Consider the following 25,843-nt stretch of genomic DNA (forward strand, 5'->3'; position numbering starts at 1 on the left):
CCACTGCTAAAGGCCGGTTCACCCGCTTGTGTAATTCGCCATACAAATTTTGTGATAAACTTCTAAATTTGTTGCTCAATATACAATTGAGGTGAACTATGGTAAGCTTGGCGGCAATGTGCTCTCCCCTCATGGGGCATTTAACCAGATCAAAGGTATGAAGGTGGACATGGTGGCGATATATGATGCCCATCTTTAAATTCTTGAAGAGCTTGCGAACACCGACATCAAGGTCTCTGTGATGCTACCACTGGCTCATAATTTTGTCGTCCCCAACAGATCGTCATTCTCCTCAAATATTAAGATGCGCACTTTGCTAGCAGGCAATGAGATCATTTCTGCAGCAAATGAAACATGGCCTTATCTTGTCCCTACTATGATCACCTTACATGAAGCTATTCAAAAGCACACACTTAGCAAGGTAAATGTGAGCACCCTTTGTCCATGGATTTATTCAAAGGGACTTTGTCTCCTCCCTCGAGATCCTCTTTTCATACTAATTTAATAGATGTTTAAATTAATTAATTAATTTAACAAAAACATATATATATATATATATATATATATATATATATATATATATATATATAGTGAAAATAATAATAATAATAAATATATAAAAAAATGTAGCCAAGTTAGGTTCCTACAATTATGCACCGACTATTTATAGATTGCATCTGCTCAAGGCTCGAGGGTTGTCGTGACACAATTCTTTAGATTCTTTTTAATATATATATATACATTTAGCATCCGTTGCATTGCTTTCAATAGGGTCCTAATGGATGAGAGCAATGTGAATGGGTCATTGTCTATGTCTAGCTTGGTGCAAACATGCTAGCTCTGCTAAGCATATCAGCAACAATGGGCATCATCTTCACTTGCGTAACCTACTTTATGATATCTTGATTCTTGCTTGCTTTTAAAACGTCTCATTGGCATGGACAACATGATATTGAACCTTCAGAGAGGATACCAAAAAAAAAAAAAAAAAACCATTTCTTTGCCAAAGACTGAGGTTTAAATTGAACATAAATGAAATATTAAATGTGGGGTCAAACTTTTAGCATTTGTTTCTGACATCATTGTTAGCTTACGCATCAATGGCAACATTTACTTATTGTTTTTCTTCGGATTTGTAACATGTGATGCAAAATATTTTATTGTTATTTGCTTGTTTTTCCTCAAGTCTACCTATTTAGAACACCAACTTCACATCATTTTATCATTAATAGCCTATAAAATGTTAATGTCTTGAATTTGCACTTAGATTATTATTTAATTTGTTATTGTCTTTGAGAAACATGTTTGTAAAACTAAGCCCAATGCTATTAGAGAACCTCCAGACATTCTCACAACTCTATACCCCAACAACTCTATGCTTTTGACCGCTCCTAACATTCTTACATTGAGTGTGGCCTCACTTTATCTGAAGACCGATATCCACTGGTCATCCCAATCTTGAAAACCACCCTGCCAATTTAGATCACACCTCCCTTATCCGCTCATTTATACTTAAAGTTGTCTACTTTCATTCTCTTTTCTTGGCAAAAAAACTTTGCATCAAATTTTTCCTTCATGATGTTTCAAATGTTAATGCATTTAATCTGCAATTATTAGCGTCTTCTTAAATTTAACAAGCAAATGTTTTTAGTGCTTTGTTTTTTTAGAAAAGTTATGCAGATACATCTAACTATAATGGTCTCATATCAAAATCCAGGTATAACACTCCGTAATGCATTATGATAATACCCCTCTTGAAACATTATTACAATGCCAGTGCAACTTTCTATTATTTGTGTCTATTTCCCCCACACACACTGGTATATATATTTTCAAAAACAATATACCCTCCTTGTATGTACATAAAATACATTCCTCTTTTCATATTTCATTTGTTGGCAGTGTGTTCTAAGCTGCATACTCAAACACTACTAAGATCATGACTTCTATTGGTATTAAAAGGGAATTTTTACTAAGCTAACTTGTCCATAAGCTATGCACCTACTCATGCAAGCTAAGGTGCTTTGGGATACTAGAAAAATTGTTTGTAAGTACTTTGTCACATAAGCATACTCAAATTTTATGTCAAACATGCAGTAGATATTTTGTCTTTTATGCCTTGTCTAGTCCATTGGTCATAAGCACACATATCCGTCGATTTAGGTAGTGTGTAAATGCTCATCTTGGTGTAGACTCGCCGATTTAGGCAACACCAGTTATCTGTGCAGATCCGCCAATTTAGGCAGCACACTGAAAAATTACAGATTCACAAGGGAAAATGCAGATTTGCCGATTTAGGTAGCATTAGTGTAGATTCGCCGATTTAGGCAGCACGTCTTATTGGTGTAGATTCGCCGATTTAGGCAACACCGATCACGAAATCATGCTGCAGCGGCTGGCCACCACTGCAACTGGTATGATATTGTTACCCGGGTATACAAAATGAAGAATATTTAGATTTGGATTTGCAATGGGTATATGTTGGCAGATGGTTGGATTTGGATTTGGAATTGGTATATGATGATTTTCTGTCACGACAGTATTTATGAAAGTGAACTTGAGATTGATGAGAATTGATTTATACAATGATGAGTGTGACCAATGATATCCTGATTCATCAGGGTATGACATATACTGCTTATTCTAGTGGTATGGGACACTAGAATAGGTAGTATGTGGATGACGGCAGGCATAAGCTAATGTTGTTTAGTTTCATAAATTTTTCTTTATTACGTGATGTTTTTGACACAACATACTAATCACTATTTTGACAAGTATTGTTTGCAGATTTTTATATTCGCAACTGAGGACAGTTGCTTTCCAACGGAGAGGTATGTTATAGAAATGATATATTATGATTTATTGCAGCTGACAGGTGGAAAAGACTAGACCCAGCTGGGCCTATGCAAATGTATTTGTATATCGTGTACATTTTATTATTCAAGTGCTCTTTTATGAGCTTTGGCCAATTATGACCGGCCGGCAATTTTGTAACCAATTTGACCATTCAAGAAATCTATAAAACAAATACGTGCAAAAGGAAAATGGTCACTCTTTCACGGGGGGAGATTGCACCCAGTGCCTATGTCTATTCCTCTCTCCTCTCCTCTCTTCTCTTTCGCCGTGCCGATGTAGCACTCCCCTCGAGGAGGTGCATCCGCACGTGCCCTCTCGCTCTATCTCGCTCTCTTTTCCTCTCTGTTCATGTACGATTTGATTATATGCTCACAGGCTTTGTCAGGTATGCGTATTTGCGGTGTTTTGTTGTTTCTATCATGCTATTTGAGGTATTTTGCAGGGACGCTATGTCTTCCGGATGCAACAGTTCTCGGGGGGTCCACCTTAAAATATGTAATTGTAGCATGTGATCATCAAGAGGGTTTTTTAATTTTGAAACAGTTACAGGTTTACATGACAGAAGCTCTCTCTCTCTCTCTCTCTCTCTCTCTCTCTCACACACACACACACACACACACACACACACACACACACACACATAGAGCACACCTTTTGTGGATTGTAAAGACTGTTATTAATAGAACTGCTAAATTCTAATGTTTCCAGAGTGGTCTATGGGTCCTAATGTTGCGAGTTTTCAGAACATTTGTGTAAGCCTGGGCAAATGAGTTTAGGGCAATGTCTCATGCAATTTATGCATGTTGCACATGAAGCATAGTCGTTTTCCACCATTTCAGCTTACTTTAAGGTATATATTTGTTCTTGCTAGGCTAGTTAATGCATTTTAGGTTCATCTCTTGTTAGTTTACATGGTAGCACACCTTGTAAGGTTCTTTGTTACAAGTACTTAGTGGATATAATATGTAGAGTGTCATTACTTGTTTTATTTGTTGAGATTTCATCTTATGGTAGGACAAGGCACTTGTAAAAGGTACTCCTCAGGGAGTGGATAGTTCATGGGTTATCTATAGGCAAGGACCTATATATAGGTGGTTGAGTGGAGATCAGACAACCTCGAACCTATTGGGTTTTAGGTAAGAGGAATCATTGGAGCTCAAAGGGTTTGACTATGGAGATGTTGTAGTCGGAGCCCTCTCAAATATGGTGTCATCAAGACAAGGGCCTTGTGGAAGACACCCCTCAGGGAGCTGGTGATTCAGTGGCCATGTATGGGCAAGGGCATATGTGTAGTGGTTTCAAGTGGAGGGCTCAATGGAGCTCAAAGGGTTCGACTATAGAGATGATGTAGTTGTAGCCCGAGCTCTCTCGTGATAACATACCAAAATTCAAAATTCAATGTTTCTTTATGAGAAAGATTGCATGTGGTATACCAAGCAACAAAAGTTGGTACGATGTGTAGGCACAGTAATATTTGAGCTCTTTTTTCCTCACTAGGAGGTTTTTCCTGCTCAAACATTATACTTCTGTCCATACCTTTAGGTGTAACTTCTCTCTATACTTTGACACTAATCAAAAGGAGTCCATGTTTTTGCCCTCTTGAGCTTTTCCCTCTGCAAGCTGCATATGCATGTCCTTGTGATTATGAGCCCAATGTTTGATATCAAAGGAAGATTTGTTAAGTGGCATTTTCTTTTGTGAAAAGTTGTTATAGGTTTAAGCTTGCGGGGGTTCAAAGTATTTTTAATCAACTAAATTTGGAAAATTTTGAGTGATTCCGAGCTTGCCTTGAAGAACCACTAAAATTTACAAGTTTTAGTGTAATTATTGGCAAATGCTTGCATCATCATCATTCCAAGACCCCCCCCCCACCGCCGCCCCCCCCTCCCTCCCCCCTCCCCCGGACCACCACTACCCCACACACATAATTGTCATAAATGATATTCATTCATACTACTCGCTCTCGTATTCGCTTTCCTTTTATTTATTCATTACTTCTTGAGATGTTCTCTGAGATTCCTTCTGTCCTCTCAAGTGAATTCTTCACTACCTTTACCAAAAGGGTTCTCCCCAGTTTCGAGCCCCCACCAGATTTAATAAATACCTTACTGCAATTCTCGTAACCACTTCAGCACCTAGCTGCCTGCTCCAGAGGGCACGTCGTATAACAAAACAAAAAAACAATTCTCCTTTCGCAGCTGCTCGTCGGCTTCGCATGTTGCGTCCTCATGCGCTCTTCTCGTCTCTCCTCCGCATGCTACAATCAGGATATGGGCTACAGCCTACAATCGGGACCTTCACGGCACCACTTGCCTCTCTACGCACTTGCCAAGATTCGGTACGATTTTTTTTTCGAAAAGTGTATCACCTACTCAGAAATGAGCAAGTTTTCTATTCTCACCTAAGTAAGATGTGATGTATTTGTGGCTAAGGGATCTGATTGTTCTCCCTACAGCTACTAGTCAGGCCATTTGATAATTTTGTGCGAAAACATTGAAGGGTTTTCGTTATGATGTCACACGTGCCTCGCCTTTGGGTTGTGGCATGATGTCATGCAATTTTTCTTTTACAAACAATGAACTTTTGCACTAGATACAGGAATGGCCATGGTTGCCAACAATGATGGTCCCCCAAGTTGGTTATTGAGAATGAATTGGACAGATCAAGCAACAATTTCTTACCTTAATGTGGTGTCATTTATTAATGGCAAAGAGATTGTAGAATTTTTTGAAAAGAACCCATCCACTATCATGTAGTTGAACATGCAAATGCAATAGCAATAGGTGTCGCTAAACATGTTGCATGTTCTACTATCATTGCTTTTGGGAGGTAGATGCTACAAAAATTGGCACAACCGATGCTAAAATTAATCCACTTATTATTTTCAGAATATTTTTTGAAGTGCCAAAATGTGCAACCTCATGTTTTGATTGTGTTCACTATTCAAATCCACTATTATCACACACGTTTGCTCATGCCCAATACTCAAGGGTGCAAATAGATATCAAATAAAAAAATGAGGCCATATTGCTTGTAAGATATCACTTTATGTAGTGGTAGTGTGTCTACGCTTATGCATGACATTTCTCATAAGGGAACCCCCCCCCCCCCTGCTTTAAAGCCAATTTCGCTTCAAAATCTTCGATTCAATACACCCATTTAATTGAGCCACTCACAAAAACTTCTTGGGTTGAGTCTTTTGAAACAACATAAACAATGAGATATGGTTTATGTATGTTACCTTGTGGATGTTTTAAAGTCTATAATTTGCAAATTAGTGGATAAATTTTTTCTTTTCACTACATTGGCATTTGGTTTTGTTGATCTCTACCAATTTGATGTGGTTTTCTTCATTTTGTGACACGGCTCAATAAAGTGGGTGTATTGAATCTATGATTTTGCAATCCCCAATGAGGCACAAGAAGTTGGATGCATTCTTGAACAAGCAAGTTTCTATTGAACAATATGTATTCGATTTAATTATATAGTAGAATCTAAAGAATATGCAATTAATGTTTCTTCAATCTTTCTACACAAAGGAAGACCTATTGTGAATGTAAAACAACCAAGCAAGATCTATTGTGCATGTAGGACAACCAAGCAATATTGGGATACTCTACCTATTGTTTGAGGAAAAAACTGAAGTTTTTCTTTTTTGGGGGAGGAGCAACTAGACAAGTCACTAATGCATGAGGATGATAACAGGATAGAGCACGTAACAAGGGCACATGATCTTAAAAGATTTATGAAGTCACTACGAATGAGGAGATATTTAGAAAGGCTTTTGCATTTTGGCCTTGTTTTTTAATGATTATTTTGGACTTCTCACATTATGCATGAGAGGTGGTTCAACTTTTATGAGGTTCCAAGGGTTAGTTTCCTTTTTGCACCAAGAAGGAGCAACAAATGACTGTTTCCATATCTAGCCATGATAATACCTTAATTCACATGATAGAGGCAAGAATGCAAAACATGCTTTTCTTGAGGCAAATAAGTGTAAAACTAGGTTAGTAATTAAGAAGTCTCATGTCAAAACGAAGAAGAAATTGGAATCATTATTGTCATAGATTTGAGCATTATGCATGAGAGGTATTTAAAATTTTATAAGGTTCCAAGGGTTAAGCAACAAAAGAGCATGGATATTTCTATATCTAGTAATGAAATGCATTAGTAGTTTTGTTGGAGACAAGAATGTAAAACATATTTGGCTTGAGGCAACCTAGTACAGAAGTAGGTTCACCTAAGAATTCTCCTCAAAAAGGAGGAAAAGAAAAAAATCATACTTTTGGAAACTTGGGCATTACATCTATGAATGTAAAGGCTTGTGTAAGAGAGAAGATAAGGAAAATAAAAGAATCCAACAACAAATTATTTTTTTCTATGCAAACTTCAAAAGATGAAAAATATACTCTATTTTATGTAGCATGATATAATTTTTCATGGGTGAGGTGTTTCAAACAATGTGGTCATTCTTGTTTTGCATGATATTTCATAAGGATTTGTTTATATTATTGAAGAATGCTTTAACTTGCATACTACATGTATGATTGATGCTTCTAACGTTGCGAAGCCATTGCAGTTCAAAGAGGTCCATTATTTTAGATGAAATTGTGTAGTGTAAAATTGCAGATAACGGTTTGAGTTCAAATTGATGCATTATTTTAGAATGATAGATGCATTGCTTAGTGTAAAGATTGGGGATCTAGTCTTACATTGATAGGTTCTTTATACTAGGGATTATGCATGTTAGATCATTAGGACATATTTGCTCACAATGTTTTTTCTCGTGTGGATTCAATTGCACAATTGTGGCAAGAGTAATTTAGCCGTTGCGATTTTCAAGATTAATTTTAAAAATCATGGCATGGTGCCTATGTTCATCTTCTAGTATGAAAGCATTCCATTGGAGCCTTCTATATAAATTTGTAGCAAGAGCAATATCGGCCATTTTGGTTTCCATGGTTTCCTATATTTGCAAAAACATGGCATGGTGCGTAATTGCCTATGTTCATTTTTTCCAATTGGAAAGATGCAACAAAAAATGTACTTGTGTTTGAGCTCCTTGTAAGCTTTGTCACAATAATATATAAGGACCAATGACTACTTTGGTTTTATGCTGGGAAACTTTTTTACCTTCATTGATGACTTAAAGACTTTACTTGTTGAAAGAAAATTCTTGAAGCATATTGCACGTATGTGTTTTCTTAAATCTCAAGGATTGCATGACTTTTGGCACATGCAACCCACATTGCTATACATGTCACAACAAAATGTTGTTCTTGAGCACAGAAAATTGGTTTAAGAATTTGCTAACAAAAGCATATTTTGTATCAATTTTTATGGACGCAATTGCTTATCCTATCATGTTTTAAACCGACTTCCTACAAAAGCATTGAAGGTAATGCCTCCTTTTGAGGCATATTCCGGCCATAAAGCCAAATGTTGAAAATTTGAGTGTCTTTGGTTTTCTTGCCTATATCGACGAGTGGAAATTTAAACAAAGCAAGATGATAAAGCAATCAAATGGATGTTTTGAGTTATGCTTATGACAACAAAGTGCACTATTTCTAAATCCTCTGATTGGCACAACTATTAAGAATCTTCATAAGCATAAGCATACATAGGATGGTAATATACAAGATTGCTTAAAGTGAAGGAAGGCAAGATGATACTCTCAATAGCAAGATGCCGTTAGTGGGGAGCAACAAGAAATTTGTGAGGCACATAGATTGCGTATTTGAATTTTATACGATGCTAAGCTTAATGGTTCTACAACAGAAACTCAATTAGGGGCCACATGTGAACATTGCTGCATATGCATGTGAGTTTGATAGTCCCTGTGACCCTAATGTACACATGCTCTACATTGTAATTAGTTTTTTTCATTTCTACCGTCAATGCAGGGGAAGATAGCAGGGAACCTTGTACATGTGTATTAACAACCGGACAATGCTGTACACATTCCACCACAGTGGGCAAAGCCGTGGGTACAACTTCCCCAGTGGAGCAGTCGACAATGCTGTGAGCCTCAAACCCTCTACCTTGGACTTCCACCACGAAGGCGCAATCAACCAAGCTATGATCTTTGGAAAGATGCCATGCAGTTTGGCAATTAATGCACACTGCGAATCCGTTCTGCTGAAATACCTCTTATTTAAACTTAATGGGACCATTGAGTTATTTCTTCCTCACCTCTAACCTTACATGCACTCAGCTGGACCTGCCTACAGCAAAAAAAAGATGGGCACACATCTGTGATATCAAGTTGTAGGGGTTCTATTGCAAAGAAGACAAGCCCCGATACAAAATGCTGGGCCATTTTGCTTCAACACAAAATCATAGAATTGTCAAACGTAATATCTGCATGCATTGCTTAGGTAGCAAGACAATGTTCACATATACTCTCATATAAAAAAAGATGCCAAATTCTGCATCTGAAGAGAACACTGTGGTCATGCTTCCTTATAACAATCCACCGCTTTCTTGAATTTGTCAATAAGCCATTAGAATGTTAGTGCTGCTGCAAAAATAACAGCTGTACAATATTCATGTATACATATTCTTTGGTTGCAATATTACTCAAGTGAAGAAAGATGGAATGTCTTGCAATTCTGCATTTGAGGAGAAACTGCTGGTTACATCCCTGATACCAATCCACCACTTTCTTGGATTTGTCGATATGCCATTTGAATGGTACTCTGTGACGTTGCCAGCTCAACTACAGTTTCCAAAGCTAAAAAGAAATCGAACAAATCAGTGCAATGAATATTCTCTTTAACTTTTAGAATATTAAGTTCTACACAAACAGGTCTGCAATGATATGTAAAAATGTCACTTGCCTTCTTTGAAAGATGATTGAGCGACTCGAAGATGCGGTGAAACCAAAGTCCCAAACCATGCTAAAGAATCGTGCCCCCTTGATTTACTCTGTGCAAGCTCCGATGTCAAAACTTCAGTTCAATATTCATTGCAAGTAAAAGATTACCTTCCAATGTTATACCACTAAAAAACAAAGAACGTTTCAATACCATTAACACACTACACATGGATTAAAGTTATAAGAAATAGAAACATGTATGAGAGCAGGAATGAGAACAGCCAAAGGTAGGGGTCAACTTGAAGGGGTCCTAGCATTCAACTAGAAGCAAAAAGATTCTAAAACATTGGGCATATTCTAGTAAATCCTGACTAATATGGATTTGTTACAATGGATAGAGCTAGAAATGTAATTACATGTAAATGTTACTGGATTACAACTAGACTTCTGACATGCAGCCCGCATTTTTTTCTTTGACTCGAGAGCTACACAGAACTTTATATTCAACTGACTTTGTTAAGACGCTGGGAGTTGATTATGACCAAGTTGGCTCATAAATTATAGCTAAGCTTACTACTGGAGACACTAGTGAAGTGACACCACTTATTGGCTCACTTTCAATTACTATTCAAGGATATTTATTCAACATGTCATTACACTACAGCTGGACAGATGGCCAGTCACCTTTCGAGTCAATTTGACAGAGGTCTGAGAATTGTCGACTTCTGTTTTGTATAAACAGACACTCCGTTTGAGAATACCATTTGGGTATCGTTTGAACTTGTCTGACCTTGTTTGGACCTGTTTGACCCTTGTTTGGGCACTGTTTGAACCATGAATATGGCGGTTCCTAATTGAACGTGTTTGACTTGTTTGGAGTCTATGGCATGTTGGAATCTTCAAGACCAGCTATGAGAGGTTTAAACTTTAGACCCGGTGAAACGGTTAATTTGTATGGTTGGACAGAAGTCCCAACCAGACAAAATTTTATGTAGTTGGACAGAAGTAGTCCAGGATCTGTACCTTGACCCAGCGAACATTTTGGAGACAGGTCTAGGACCCCATACAACAGTTACTTGGACCCACCTTAATGGTCGGACACTCGTCCAAGACCCGTTCTGATGGTTTTCATTGAATGGCTGGACAGACATCCAGGACCCATTGTACACAATATATGTTGCACTTTATGTATTCTTGTTTACATGAATGCATTCGTAAGTTGTGCATATATGGCATTGGCATGGCATTGTGTTGCATTTGTGAGTTATAATCTTCTAGAAATTTGACTTTAGAGCATCAAGAGTTCCGGCTTCGGTGAGATATACTAGAGGGATGGCAAAACTAGTGCATCGAGAGTTCAGCAAGGATGAGATGACAAGATAGATCATCCCTCTAGAATATCAAGAGTTCCAAAATGGATGAGATGACTAGATAGAATTTAATTGTGGAACTGAATTTTGTGTTGATGCAAGTTGGAGAACTCACTGTCTAGTGGGGATGTTCATTGGGCATGTATGCATGAAGTCGGTGCTTGCTCAAGAATTGGATTGTTTTCTCACCTGTAATTGGGAGCAATTACTTTTCTTAAAGAATTGCCCACCGGGGGGGAGGGTTTGGGTTTGTGTACGTCACAACTTAATGCGTGGCATGCAGACACTGAACCATAAGAGAGAGGAAGTGTCAGCCTGTCGAATCAAAGGACCCAAAGGAAACCACAGCCACCCAGAGATTGCGTTGTGACTTGCAGCGCAAAACACCCCACACGCTGGCTGCTGACGTGATATTTGGAAAGATGGCGCTTTCTAGGAAAGATATGAAAGCGCTGACTTTTCAGAGTGTCACAATATGATGACGTGGCATGCCAAATTGATCAGACCCAGAGTTATAAGTTGGAAGGGTCCCGTCCGATGGGGCCCTAGGGACACTAGAGAAATAAAGAGAGAAAATCGCGTGGAGCCCGCTGACATGGCAATTGTACAAACGCTCCACAAGTCGCGTTGGCTGACGTGGTAGGCCATACGGAGGCTCTGCGTTTTACAGGACTACGAAAATTCCGCAATTAGCACTGGCAGCTTTTGGGGCCAATTGCTTTTGAGTTTGAAGATTTTCAAGTAACTGCTTTTGAGAACCCTTAGGGCCTTTAAATAAGACCCCAGGACCACTCTCTGGCTCAGTTTGGCTGACGAGATACAGAGCAAAGAGGACCCGCAGGCATTGTAACTTTGCTCAAGCATTAATATAAAAATACCGAAAGGGGCGCCAGTCTTTGGGGCCAATCTCTCTCGGCACAGAACTACACCGGCGGAACTACGCCGGGCGGTGTCGACTCAATGATTAAAGTGTGAAGTATTTTTAAGTGATTCTCTCTTGTGTCGTGCGAGATTCTCGACTCGGGATGCCCAAGTCTGTTACAGTGTGCACGGTCCGCTCTCAATGAGTGAAAGGAGAAACAAGGCGAGGCTGGACAAGCCCTTCTTTCTTGGGTTTCCTGTCACTCTTCAAAAACACAATTAGGAATCAACACGCCCAAGTGGACTTGGGTTACGTGCGACCGCAACACTTCAGTATCCATCCGTACACTCCTGGGTTTCACGGCACAATTTGCACCCAAAAAAGCAGTGGTATCTACAGGTCCACAGGCTGCCAAGTCCACAGTTTGTCGTAGTGTGAGGGTGCCTGTGTGTGCACGCACATACATAATTATTATTTAAAACTTTTCAAAAACTGTGAGGATCTGTGCATATATGTAATCAGATTTACACTGTAACAACTCCCTCTCAACATGTCATTCTTCGAGCTCGATATATGGCAATAATAAGTTAGCTCCCAATAATTAGCAATGCTTAGCTTCTAGCATTTCTGCCACAGTAACATGGCGTCAACGCAACTTTGAAAATTTGATAAATCAATTTACCTGAGCCATGTCACTGTCATTGCCAAGTATGTTACTATCTTCAAAGTCGTTGTCAGTGTGTTGCCTGTTTGCCGAACCTGAAAGTAAAACTAATCAAATATCCATGTCTAAATTCAATAGAGTGAGTAATCAAATCACACATTACACGATGTATTGGGTACACATTTAAATACAAAGATGTGGTATCATAATTTCCTGATTTAATGAAAGTTTTGAAGTCTATCAATCATCAATTGAAGCATGTCTGAGCACATCACCATGAAACGATAATACGATTCAGCCCTGAAATGTTCCATTCTAAAACACAGAGTTTTGAATATTCCAGCTGATTGTACAATTCAAAATTACCTACCTTTCACTACAAAAGGCCTTTAGATACGCCCGATTTGTGACGCATTCTCCAAAAATGCTACCAATAAAAAGCAAAGCAAGCTCTCTATTGAAGCGACTCCAATCTCCCCTATCTGCACTCCCATTGCCATGCCACACTGCATGCACATTGCAGAGCCTTCGAGCCGCTCCCGCGTAGCCTTCGTTTGTGTTCTCTTTGGCTGCCGCCACCATGCCTGGCCACCCTCCTACACCTGAGTCCGTAGCAAACACCAGTGTAGTCAGAGCCCTCAGCTCGCAATCTCCCATCATCGTCTCTTTAAGACTTTTCTATTCTCAATTAGGAAGGGTAATAGGTTCGGACGTTGTAATCACTTTGGACTAGAATGCCTATGAACCATCAAAGATTGATTCACTTTTATACTTGACACTCGATAAACTGAGGTGAAGAGTCAAGTGCAGCGGATGATAAATGCGGCACAAAATTTGGTATCGCACTGATCCAACCACCCTTTCCTTGCTCAGATGTGCTCCAACCGCAGGCCTGGATTTTCCGCCGCAAATCCCGCTAACATGCTGACGTGGCAAGCGTACGGATTTTCACTTTTCACGCTGATGCTGTACGGAAATTTGCTTTTGTGCTACTGAAATTCTACACTGGCTGATTTGAGAAGCTTTTAGATTAAGTGCTTTATTTTTACAAGTTTTTGAAGTTGACAGCTTTTGGGGCTCTGCTTTTGGGCATCCATTGTAACCTATAAATTAGTGGGCAAGGCCCTCACTTCTCAAAGCATCTGGACGCACAGTCTGAGAGTGAGCACCTACCCACTCTCTTGTACTTTGAGCACAGATTAATACAAAAAGAAATACCGAAAGAGACACCAGTCTTTGGGGCCAATATCTCTAGGCACGGAACTACGCCGGGCCGTGTCGACTCAACTGTGAATTGTGAACTGTTTTGAAGTGAATCTCTGTTGTTTCACGGTAGAAACTTGACTTGGAGTGTCCAAGTTTGTTACAGTGGTATCAGAGCACAAAAAGATTCTTCTTCTGCGGAGGATCCGATCCTTTTTGCAGCGCACATCTACGTGCCCCGACCCCGGACTTATTAGCCACTCCCACCCTTCATACATCATGCATCGGGCGCGCTACCGTCTTTATCGCTCTGTCTTACAAGGCATAAAGCCATAGAGAATCCCAGATTACACATGGGTTCTTGTGGAGAATCTGACAAAGATGGCACCTCTCAGTGGGAAGGCAAAGAAAAGTTGAAGATTTGAATTGGGAACTGAAGAAAAGAATGAAGATTTGGGCAAATTTTTTTGGACAAGTTTGCCAGAACGGAGTACAATGTCAACTACAAATTGGCGTATGAACAGATTGATTAAGTACTCTAGGGACCCGAGATTAGCGAAACACCTTAAGAGTTACCCAATTGATAAGATTTACTCGAGATGGCGTGTAGCCATTGCTTCTCCTCTCCGGTAGGGAGGAAAACCGAAAAGACAGACGAGTGCAGAAAAGTAGAACCTGTACTCGCAAAAAGACATGGACAAGCACTCTTGAAAGAAGCACTTCTACAGAGCCAACCAGTATGACTTCCTCGAAGATAAAAGCAAGAAAGTTAAGAGAATTTAAAGAAGGTGGACAGTCAATTAAGTTTGACAATTTTCTAGATTCCGAGAAGCTTCGAGGGCTTTGGCCTTAATGCAGCAGTTTGACATAGCTTTCTCTGAAGGGCATTACTCAGAGCACTCCAAGATTCGGAGAGCTACCTCTTTCTTCAAGCGAGATGCTCGAACATGGTGGTTGTAACAGCCTTGGACACTCCAAGTCAAGAATCTACCACGACAACACCAAATAACCACTTCAAAATAGTTCACAGTTCACAATTTATTTGACACTGGCCCGGCGGAGTTCCATGCCTAGAGATATTGGCCCCAAAGACTGGCGCCCCTTTCAGTATTTCTTTTTGTATTAATCTGAGTTCAAAGTACAAGAGTACGGACAGGCGCTCACACTCGCACTCTGCGTCCAGATGCTCTCAGTTGTGAGAGGCCTGCTCACATATTTAAAGTTACAAGGGATGCCAAAAGCAGAGCCCAAAAGCTGAAAATCAAAAGCCCAAATAAAGCAAAGGCTCTTTCTCTCTCTTGCTTGTAAAAATAAAGCAAGTCCTAAAAGGCTGTCCTTTTTAAAATAAAACAGAAAAGCTCTCTCTCTTTCTCTCTTGCTTAATAAAGCAAAAAGGCTTCTCTCTCTCTCTCTCAATTGCGTAGCAAATAAAGCAAGCCAAAATCTGCCAAAAAGCTGAAAACGCAGGGATCCATACAGCTGCCACGTGTCAACTGCCAAATCAGCAAAATCAGGGTTTCGATTTTCTGCAAAAAATTAGGGTTAGGGTTAGGGTTTCATCAAAATTTAGGTTTTTTAATTTTAGGGTTAGGGTTTCCTGCAGAGGGGGCAGCCACGTCATCACTTTGTGACATACCCCCCTCTTGAAAGCATTGCAATTGCCCTCGATTACACCTGCAAAACAAACAGAGGCCATAAACCGTCTTAGCAGACACTGACTGTTAGTACCTACGTACTAGGAACACACATCTAGCACATGTACCAACAGACAATCCCATCACATGACATTCAACATTCAGTCGAATCTTAGACCATGATTTATCGACAATGTAGCTAGCAATCGCATCTAGATCCAGTCGGGACCTCATCGATGCCCGATTGACTAACCCCTATTGCAACCATGTCTATTCAAGATCATTTGGATCAAAATGCTGTAGTCATTTCGTATATCAGTTCCTGCACTTAAAAACAAGTCAAGAACAAATCAGTTTCATATTCAGGAATTCCATTTCATAAAGTCAGTCAACAGAATACTGTCAGCTCTCAGTATCCCTCGAGCTCAAAGAGACATCACTGACTCTAGTATTCAAAAATCGAGGCATCTGTTGACAAAGGAGCGGAGTAACTCCCCTCTTGTGCAAACCCACTGCACCAGATCTCCGGCCAAGCTGAATTCTGGGTTCCATTTGGAATAGACTATGCTAAACCAAAAGCTTCAAGGCAAAGGTTCTCATTCCGAGGAATATCTGCTAGGTCTTCCTCCTCCATTTGCTTCGCATCCAATGAGTAGGTCTTGAATTAATCCAAGAACCGTCAGTTCGCTTTACCTTCTTTCTTTCTTTCTGTGTCAATGTCTGTTCTGAAACGAGTATCTGCTCGTTTTCGTCCATTTCGGGTTGTTCATCAACAGGCACATCGCCTTCAAAAGGCTTCAAGAGACTCACATGAAAAACATTGTGAATCCTCCAAGTGTCAGGCAGTTTCAGTCGGAAGGAGACATCATTGATCTTTTCAGATATCTGGAAAGATCCGTAGTATCTCATACTAAGCTTTGAAAAAAGCCTCTCCTTTCCCTTTTTCTTTCTCAGGCGTGCCTTCTCAAAACGTAAGAGCACCCAACCATCCTCCTTCAATTTCAAATCGTGACAATGGCGATCCGTTGCCTTTTTCCGTCTTTCCTGAAATTTCTGCAAAGCCTTCCGGACTAAGTCTCTCCTGAACCGGTCGGCTTCAAAGAAAATTCTTATCTTTTGCACTAAGGAAGGGGAGAACCTTCGTAGCAAATTCAAAAATCTCAAATGGCATCTTCCCCATCAAAGAGTAAACGTGTTTCTACAGGCATATTCCACCAAAGGTAAAAACCTTTCCCAAGTAGTCTTCTGATCCAACCAAGAAGACTTCAACAAATCCAATACCACTGAATTAGCAATTTCTGATTGCCCGTCAGTCTGCGGGTGGAACGAGGACGAGAACTGCAACCGCGTGCCTATGTTCTCCCAAATAGCTGTCCAAAACGAACTCGTAAACTTGGGGTCCTTTCGGCGGAGACAATCGTCTCAAGCATGCCATGTAATCTGAAGACCTGGGCAATAAACAATCGTGTCCACACTGAGTTCTCGGGAGATGAAATCCATTGCAATACTTTCCCAGGGGCGGGTGGGCATGGGTAAAAGCTGTAACAATCCCTGTGCTTTATGCCTGTCAAACTTGACCTTCTGGTATACGAAGCAACTGCGCACAAACTCGTCCACATCCTTCTTGAGTCTCGGCTAAAAGAAGTATCTCTCTACCCCTTTCAAGGTGGTAGCAATGCCGCAGTGACCCGAAAAAGGCAGACAGCGGCATTCGATTAGAACCTTTCCCCTCAACAGTTGCGTAACGCACAACAGGTTTCTTCATCAAGTAGCCATCCTGAATGGAATAGTCCGCTACTATCTCCCCTTTCTGTATTCAACTGGATACATCTGCAAAATCTGTTATGTGGCGTATTGACCGACCATATCCTCGAAATTCCTATGATGTATCGTGGAAATAGCCAGAACCAACGGCTTTGGAAACAAAGTATTTGCCACCAATTTCTTCTGTCCCTGCACATGGACAATCTGGAAGTAAATCGTGACAAGATGTTTGCCCACCGCATCTGCTTTTTCCGGTAGAAGTAGCATAAACTCGCATCATCTGTGAAAACCGTAAAATCAACTCCGAGTAGGTAATGTCGCCACTGAATAAGAGCATGGATAGCCGCCAAAAGCTCTTTCTCACATATCTGTACTGTCAATTCCGGCCTTGAAAACAATCGGCTCTCATAGGCAATGACATTGGCCTTCTTGCATTAAGACCGCATCCAGACTACGACCACAAGTATCACAATATACTTCAAACGACTTCTATAAGTCCGGCAAAGTCAAAACTGGTCCCGTAGTCAATTTCTCTTTCAAAGTCTGAAAGGCAGTCACCTTTGTGGGTCCCCACGAGAAAGGGACTCCTTTTTGTGTCAAGATATGCAAAGGGGAAGCAACCTCTGCAAACTTTCGAATGAACCGTCAATAGTACCAACACAATCCCAAGAAGCTTCTAACTTCATGGACATTCTTCAAATCGGGCCAATCACGGATAGTTTCTATCTTGGCCGGATCCATTTGCACTCCTGCTGTTGCTGACACAATGTGTCCCAAAACGTGTATCTCTGGTAGGAAAAATTCACTTTTCTTCGCATTAATCACTAACTTGTGATCTTGTAATGCCTGAAAGACCTGAAGCAGATGATCTCTATGTTCTACCTCATTCTTGGAGAAACAATGATATCGTCAAAGAAAGTGCCAACAAATAGCCTGTACTCTCGAAAAAATCTTGTCCATCATCCAGTTAAATGTCGCAGGAGCATTGGTTAAGCCAAAAGGCATCACCCAAAACTCAAATAACCCAAAAGTCATCCGAAAGGCTGTCTTGTAAACGTCTTCTGGCGCGATTCAGATCTGATGATATCCACTCTTCAAATCAATCCTGCTGAAACACAAGGATATTTGTAATCTGTCAAGTATATCATCGATCGGAAATCTGTTCTTGATGGTGATTTTGTTGAGAGCTCTATAATCGATGCACCTTCTCCAAGATCCGTCCTTCTTCAAAACCACAACACTGGAGAGCAATACGGTGAAGTACTAGGCTAGACAAGACCCTTTTCCAAGAGGTCTTTCACTTGGTTCATAATCTCTTCGTTTTGGGCTCGGCTCACACGATAAGGTGCCCGGTTCAGTGGTGTGCTTCCTGGTATCATATCAATAGTATGATCCTCAGGACGAATGGGTGGTAACTCGCCTGACAGGCCCTCTGAAAAGCAATCTGCATGAGTGTGGAGAAAATCATGGCGTTTTTTTGTTCAGGTCAAAACATATTCGACTTTCATCCATCATTCAGTTCTCTAAAAAAAAGTGAGTAAAGAAACTGAAGTTCATCAAGTACAATTTTTGAGCCCTTCATTTGTCAAAGTCGCTTTCTCGGCCCGGTAGTCAACCACGGCGTTGTTCTTGTGGTACCAAGGGATTTCGAGTAGAACGTCACAACCTTCCAAGGCAAATACGTAAAACTCCTTGTGCCCTAAACACCCCTGTCACTGCAAACGAAATTTGCAAATGCTCCGTGTAATGGCAACATCCCGTCCGCATGCCACTTGAACTACCTCCGCCTGTGGCCTCAGCCTGTCGGACGTAATTGCAAATCGAGCCGCCAATTCAAGAAGTTTGCCTTGGCTCCTTCAAAAAAGCTTCCTGAGCTTTTCCTTTGCCCGGCAAAGTTTGTACTTTAATTCATTTGATTCGGTTCAGGCCCCACGCAATGTGGTAACAGTTCTACTTTTTTATCTGCCTTTTCTGCCACGTCGCTCAAATGCTTTAGAACTTTCTGGCCTTTCTTCATCCTGTTCATTCGGTGTCTTGTCAGGGCACTTCGCGGAGATATGCCCAGTTTCCCCGCATTCAAAGCACTTCCCCTCCTTTATGTAGAGAGCCCTCTCTTGAGGAGTAAGCTTGGGTCTGAGCACCATCCCACTCTCATGTACTTTGAACACAGATTAATACAAAAAGAAATACAGGAAGGGGAGCCAGTCTTTGGGGCCAATTCTCTAGGAACGGGGTCATGTCGAATCAAGTGTAAATTGTGAACTCTTTTGAAGTGAATCTCTGCTGTGTCGCGGTAGAATCTTGACTTGGAGTGTCCAAGTTTGTTACAACAACTTAAAAGGAAAGTTGGCCTTCTCCCTTGTCTTATGTAGCGCGATGATTCCGCTCTCGCGCACCTCTCACCCCCTTTGAATACAGAATCGTAATGCCCCTCTCGAGGGCTTTCCGTCTGTATGTACAATTGTGTGGGTTCATGCGCGTATGCCGAGGCAAGAGCCTCTTGTTCAGGTACTAGATTAGCTAATCCCATGCACGTATAGGTGAATTCGGAGAAATTTCACGCAAGAAATCTCGTCCAATTCAAAGGGCAAGTAGCCCTACAAGTGCAGGAGTACCAAGGCTTGCTACGGATGCGACCGGCATGCGAAACGGAGCCCAAAACAGTAAAATACAGCCTGCTGTGTATTTTTGCAGGTTTAGGATTTTGACCCTAATTGATCCCTGATACCCCCAGGAGCTTCGGGGAAGCGTTGCTGGGAAAGTCACCTTTGGCATGGGGATTTTGTCTGTGAAGCCTCCTACTGCGGTAATGCTGCAAAAATCGGGCTAAAGTAGGCCATTTTCAACCCGGTAAAAGCGGGACAGCTCGTAGGAACTTGTAGGTTTTCTCCCAAGTTTTATAAGAATAAAGATAAAGAAATAACGAAAGGGGCGGCAGTCTTTGGGGCCTACAGGGTGTCGGCGCTCTAGGTACCAAGCCGTGGTTTGTGTGAAGTGTTAATTCCAGTCACAGGTTTATTCCTTAAGTTTTCCTCTGTGTCGTAAAGTCAAGTAAAGTTTATCAAGTAAAGACTCGGGTAAAAGCTAATATTTGCCCTACGGGCCAGTTTCATGGTTCGGGCGCCAGGATAGAATCACCTTTTCCTTTAAGAGCGAGCCTTGGTTGGTTTGCTGCAAAGACATAGAGCACAAGAACTTGGAATTACACTATGGTTGACAGGACAAATGATGCCAGGGAAGAGGGTTCCTCTTCACAAAACAGAAAGGTTGTTCCTCCTCCAGTGTTGGAGCGTGGTTGAGAGTTCACGGTCACCCCTATCTGTACCTTTTGTTGATTTGAATGCTCCACAAGGTAAAGGGTATATGACTAGGCAACTAGGCGAGGATGCGTTCAAGACACACTTGGTTGCTACTGTGAATGTGTTCTCTCGGTTGGTGCAGAATCCTAGGTTTATGGAATATTTGCAAGCGCCGCCAGTGTTACAGCAGACAAGGCAATCGTCTCATGCAGTAGAGCCTGTTGAGGCTCAAGCCCAGGTCCCTTGTGCGTCTCAGCAGGGCAGGAAGCACTCTCATGTTGCGGAGTCCGTTGGGGCTCCAAGACAAGTTCCTTCTGTCCACGAACAAGTGGTTAGGACGCCTATTCCACAAGCTTTACCAATTCAGCCAGCCACCTTTCAGACTCCGCATGTTGCATTAAATGGACAGGGAACCAATTTCCGGGCTATGCAACAGGTTTTTCCACAACCCACGGTACATCTTGGGTATTTCGGGAGTGGATCAATGTTTCAAAGCATGGCTGGTTATGTGCCTGGAAACCACTAATACATGCGAGAAACAATGTTTGGGGGTATGCAAAGCTTGATGCCACACTCCATGTATGGTAATATTGGCATGCAGCAAGGGTTTCAAAGCAATCCGGGCCAAGATGAGCGCTCTATAATGTGCTCAAGGTTCCTTTTTGTTCTTATGGAAGGGAGAGCCTTCCGTTCTTAATGAGAGAGTGCAATGATCATAAACAAAGTGAATGGACACTGTGAATTGAAGTGTATGAGATTGAGAGATAGAGAGAGAAGAGAAATACGACACCAAGACGTTGTAAAACCCTCCTCCGAAGGCCCCACTCTCTTCGGCGAGAGTGGTCTACTATTGATTGCACAAACGGGTACAAACTAAATGCATGTGACTGATGCAAGTTTAGGCTAGATCGATGTCGACGACGGGGATGACGAGACCGATCTAAGGGCTGAATTCTGAAGCTTTCTAACTGCTGTCCAAAAGCGCTACTAGCTAAATCTGCGGCTGTTTTGCTGTTGTTCCAAAAATGCTGATGGCTGAGATTATTTTGACACCAAAACGCTGATGTGGACAAGTTCTTGCGGGCTGGAATCTGCTGGTCTTTAGGGCTGAAAACTGCAGGTCTTCATCTACTGAAAATCGCCATGCAATGGGAGGGCGATTTGTGGTTCTAGGAACGCTAGGAATGAGAAGGTCTGGCGATGAGATCTTGCTGCAAAACGCTAGTGCTGAGGGCTTCTTGGCAATGGGTATCTGCTGAGGAAAACGCCAAGCTGATGTTGATGAAAAACGCTAGGAGATGGGGATCTTGCTTGGAGGAGAAACGCCACTAAGGTTCTTGCTGAGAAGTTGCTTGTTGAGCACTGGTGCTCCTGCTGCCAATTAGTACTAGTCTAGGTTTGCTTATATACAAACTTACTCAATTTGCCCTACCTACTTTCCAACAAAAGTCACTTAAAAATAATAAGTGAAAAATGTCAAAAATAGGGAAAATAGGCTAAATGCACTGGAAAATTCCCCTAAAGGATTCTGATGGATTCTGATGGGAATGCTTATGATCATGCTGTGTGCAACCAGAGGATATGCATCTACACTAAGTGCCTGGGCATGCACGGTCTGCGAACAGACTCACAAAATTCCAGATCACTTCTAAATCTAGACTGACTGGACTGACTAAACTCTGTCCTCCTGTAGCTTGTCCACGGACACATAGGGTTGGATGTGTCACGTGACATCCTGTCCTTTTCAAAGTGAGGTACTGGTACCGAACTGTATGGCATCGAGGGAGATCGCCAATAGCATCCAAAATCCTGGAAGGGACTCTTCGTCGGCCCACTCTGATGTGTGGGTCATGCGATACTTGAACTTCATAAAGGTCTGCAACGCTTGCTTCTTTGGGCCGCACCGAAAGCGACACGAAGTCTTCTGTAGCTCCCTCAATGCTTCAACTTCGTCGAGTGTCATGCTTCTTTCTTCTTCAAGAATCTCCAAGGCTGAAAATTCCTGAAACCATTTCCAACACAAAAACATGAACATACCCATTCCATGTAAAGTGAGTGGAAAAAATCTTGTCTTCCTCAAAGACTGTGCATGCAATGTAGATGAACAAATAGACGGAGTGCAAAACCGTTCACCACACACACGCAAACAATGAGATCGAATCTTTCTCTTATGATCTAAAGCAATCAACTGTGGCAATTCGCAATGGAAATGCCCATGCTTGGTGCTCATACTTTCATGTGCTCGTTCTACGAATGTGTCATGCCAAGGAAGAGACATGGAATGTGACTTCCTTACATACATACTTTTCAGCTTTTCATGAACAATTCGCATACATTTGTGCTCATTCATGAGTGAAACGTACTCAACGTACAATATGTCATGCCTAGGAAAAGGGATCACATAAAGACGCTGACTAAAATACAGGAAACAATCACGAATGAAACACTCGATCAATGCGTGCGTATGAATCATGCGAACACATAATACTTCCTGTAAAGGTTCTTTGGACCTAGGCTCGAGAGCCAAGATCGATCCTTCGTGATTGATCGAATCTACAACGAGGTTAGCTTCGCTAGAAAAAGCATCAACTAACTCGTCATCCTTGTGAACGATCACGTCTTCATGCAAATCATCATGCTTGTGAGAAATCACATCTTGATCATGCAAATCATCATACTCATCATTATCATCCAAATCATCATGCAAATCCTGTGTGTCATGCTTTGGAGAAGAAGAGACTGAGAGAGTCTCCTTCTCCTATATCCATTCAATCTTCGCCTGCACATCAGCAATGAGAGAGGGAGAATGAACAACTTGCTGACAATGGGAGAGTCACTTTTGGCATTGAAAGTGAACGTATTTGCCGCCCAATCAATGAGAGGGTTATGCTCACGAAACCATCGAATGCCCAAAATCTATCACATCCTGAGAGAGGAGAGACAAAAACATTTCTACGGAAAGCAGCTTGTTGAACTGTAAACAACACATTAAGGCACTCTTTCGTGATGAGAGAGTCCATACTGGGAGCAAAGCCAGAGACCTCGAGAGGAGATTTCTGACTAACCTCTAGGCGGGCTTTCTCAACAAGAGAGGGACTGATCACATCATGCATACTACCTGGGTCAAACAATATGACAAAACGCTCCCCCGTCATATGATCGTAACATTTAATGAGAGACTCATCAATGGGAGGGTCAGGAGAAACTTGGGGCACACTCATGTTATCATTAATTGCATTGACAGAGAAAGTGGGTTCTGTGGATTCTTTAGATTCATTAGAGTCAAGCTTAGGACATGTTCTGTTTATGTGACCCTTAATGACAATGAAAACAACGACCTTCTTTAGAATAAGTGCTTTTCTCTTCCGACGTGATGTTATCCTCCTAAAATTCCTTGTGCTACCTTTTCATATGGAGTAAGCTTAGGTTTAGCAATTGTGTTAGCCTTATCCTTAGGTTCATTGGAAGAATTCTTTTCTGAGAGACTGTTGGAAGATCGGTTAGAAGAGTTACCTTTCTTACCATTCTTACCGTTCTGAGGGTTCTGAGAAGTCTGAGAGGTACTTGTGGAAGTCTTGTTCTCCTTGTTGTGCTTCATCTCCTGTGCAAGAGCAATCGCTACCGCCTTGTTGAGATCGATTGGATCGAGCACCTCGACATCGTACTTGATATACTCGTCCAATCCATAAAGAAATGCCTCTTTACGTTCATCATCCGACTTGCGTAATTGGGTATCTAGTTGCAAAACACGATTACAAAAAGACATAACCGGCATACCATTTTGCTTGAGAGCGCGCCAATCGTCCTTCAATCGTGCGAGGTACTGAGGTGGCATAAACCGCGCCTTGAGCTTGTCTTGGAAATTGAAAGAAAGGGACGTGAATTCGTCGGCTTCCTCTAGGTGCGCGGCTAACTATGCCTCTTGCCATGCGTGGTACCAATTGATGGTATCACCGGCAAGGTACATAGCTGCCCTCAAAACCTTGCTATTCCTTGTCTTCTTAGTTGTCGCAAAATAAGTATTAAATTGATGCAACCAAGAATGAATAACCGTAGCATCCATCTTACCATCATACTTACTGAAAGTCAACTTTTATGTGACTAGGTTGTTGGAATCCGCATCGTGGCTTGCGCCACTTGAGGAACTCTCACGATCTTTGGCTGGTTCGAACTTCGAGGCAAGTACTTGTAGAACCAATTCTTGAGTGCGGAGGTCTCTTTGAGCCTCACGCTCGGCCTCCAAGGCCGCTCGTCTTGCTTTGGCTTCCTCCTTTCTTTGTGCTTTTCATTCGTCGCGCTCGCGTTCCAAAGCAATGCGAGTCGCTTCTTGTTGTGCCAGCGCAACGCGAGTCGCTTCTCGATTCGCTTCTTGTTGTTGTGCCATCATGTCCATCATCGACTTGAGATCGCCTCCATAGGATTTGGTACAACTCGTGGCGTAGATCTGGAAGGGGGAGGGTCGGGAAAAACTCCTAGAGGGGAAAACTCTTCTTCGCCACTCCCATGCTCATCACCTGTATGCAAAGTATCCATTCCACTTCGGGTGATGACCATGCACTGTGATCTTGGGTTCTTAAGTTCACGAGGAACATGGGTTCTTGTGGTTCTTGGGTTCTTGGGTTCTTGAGGGTCTTGAGGTTCTTGAGGGTCTTCTTTTGCTTGCAATCTGTATTCGAGAAGGATTTCTCTTCACCCGAGTTCTGCTCTTTTCTGCGGGTGCACCCCTTGGCGGCCTTGCGCTCACACCAAGGTTGCTTTTCCCATCTGCCGCCGCTAAGTGCACGGTCCGCTCTCATTGAGTGAAAAGAGACACAAGGGGAGACTGGACAAGCCCTTCTTTCCTTGGATTCCTGTCACTCTTCAAAAACACGATTAGGAATCAAACACGCCCAAGCGAACTTGGGTTCGTGCGACCGCAACAAGCAAAAAAAATTCTTGTGGTTCTTTCCTTGAGTGATACAGAACACTGCCAAAACTCTGATACCAATGTAAGGTGCAACGAAATGAATGTTGTTCTTTCTCAAGATGAGTGCTCCATAATGTGCTCAAGGTTCCTTTTTGTTCTTATGGAAGGGAGAGCCTTCCGTTCTTAACGAGAGAGTGCAATGATCATAAACAAAGTGAATGGACACTGTGAATGAAAGTGTATGAGACCGAGAGATAGAGAGAGAAGAGAAATACGACACCAAGACGTTGTAATACCCTCCTCCGAAGGCCCCACTCTCGTCGGCGAGAGTGGTCTACTATTGATTGCACAAACGGGTACAAACTGAATGCATGTGACTGATGCAAGTCTAGGCTAGATCGATGTCGACGACGGGGATGATGAGACCGATCTAAGGGCTGAATTCTGAAGCTTTCTAACTGCTGTCCA

At 41.7% G+C, this 25,843-nt stretch overlaps 1 protein-coding gene and 1 long non-coding RNA gene across 2 annotated transcripts in view; one reads left to right on the plus strand and one right to left on the minus strand.

Annotated features, from left to right (window-relative positions):
* The first annotated feature begins 8,414 nt into the window (after window positions 1-8,414).
* On the plus strand, window positions 8,415-9,448 carry LOC147447747 (uncharacterized). The gene is made up of 2 exons (XR_015189636.1): window positions 8,415-8,677; window positions 8,760-9,448. It is a non-coding gene; the product is annotated as an uncharacterized LOC147447747 (long non-coding RNA).
* The window catches only part of LOC147447748 (uncharacterized), a 34,184-nt gene continuing 17,536 nt past the window's right edge, over window positions 9,196-25,843 (minus strand). Inside the window, exons 4-6 of the mRNA XM_086523459.1 lie at window positions 12,588-12,664; window positions 9,696-9,783; window positions 9,196-9,589 (exon numbers count right to left, since the gene is read on the minus strand). Coding sequence (XP_086379585.1) covers window positions 9,492-9,589; window positions 9,696-9,783; window positions 12,588-12,664 — 263 coding nt within the window. The 3' untranslated portion in view covers window positions 9,196-9,491. The remainder of the gene's footprint in view (window positions 9,590-9,695; window positions 9,784-12,587; window positions 12,665-25,843) is intronic.

This window comes from Adiantum capillus-veneris, chromosome 11 (assembly GCF_014529385.1).
Source record: "Adiantum capillus-veneris isolate H3 chromosome 11, ASM1452938v2, whole genome shotgun sequence".
NCBI lineage: Eukaryota > Viridiplantae > Streptophyta > Polypodiopsida > Polypodiales > Pteridaceae > Adiantum > Adiantum capillus-veneris.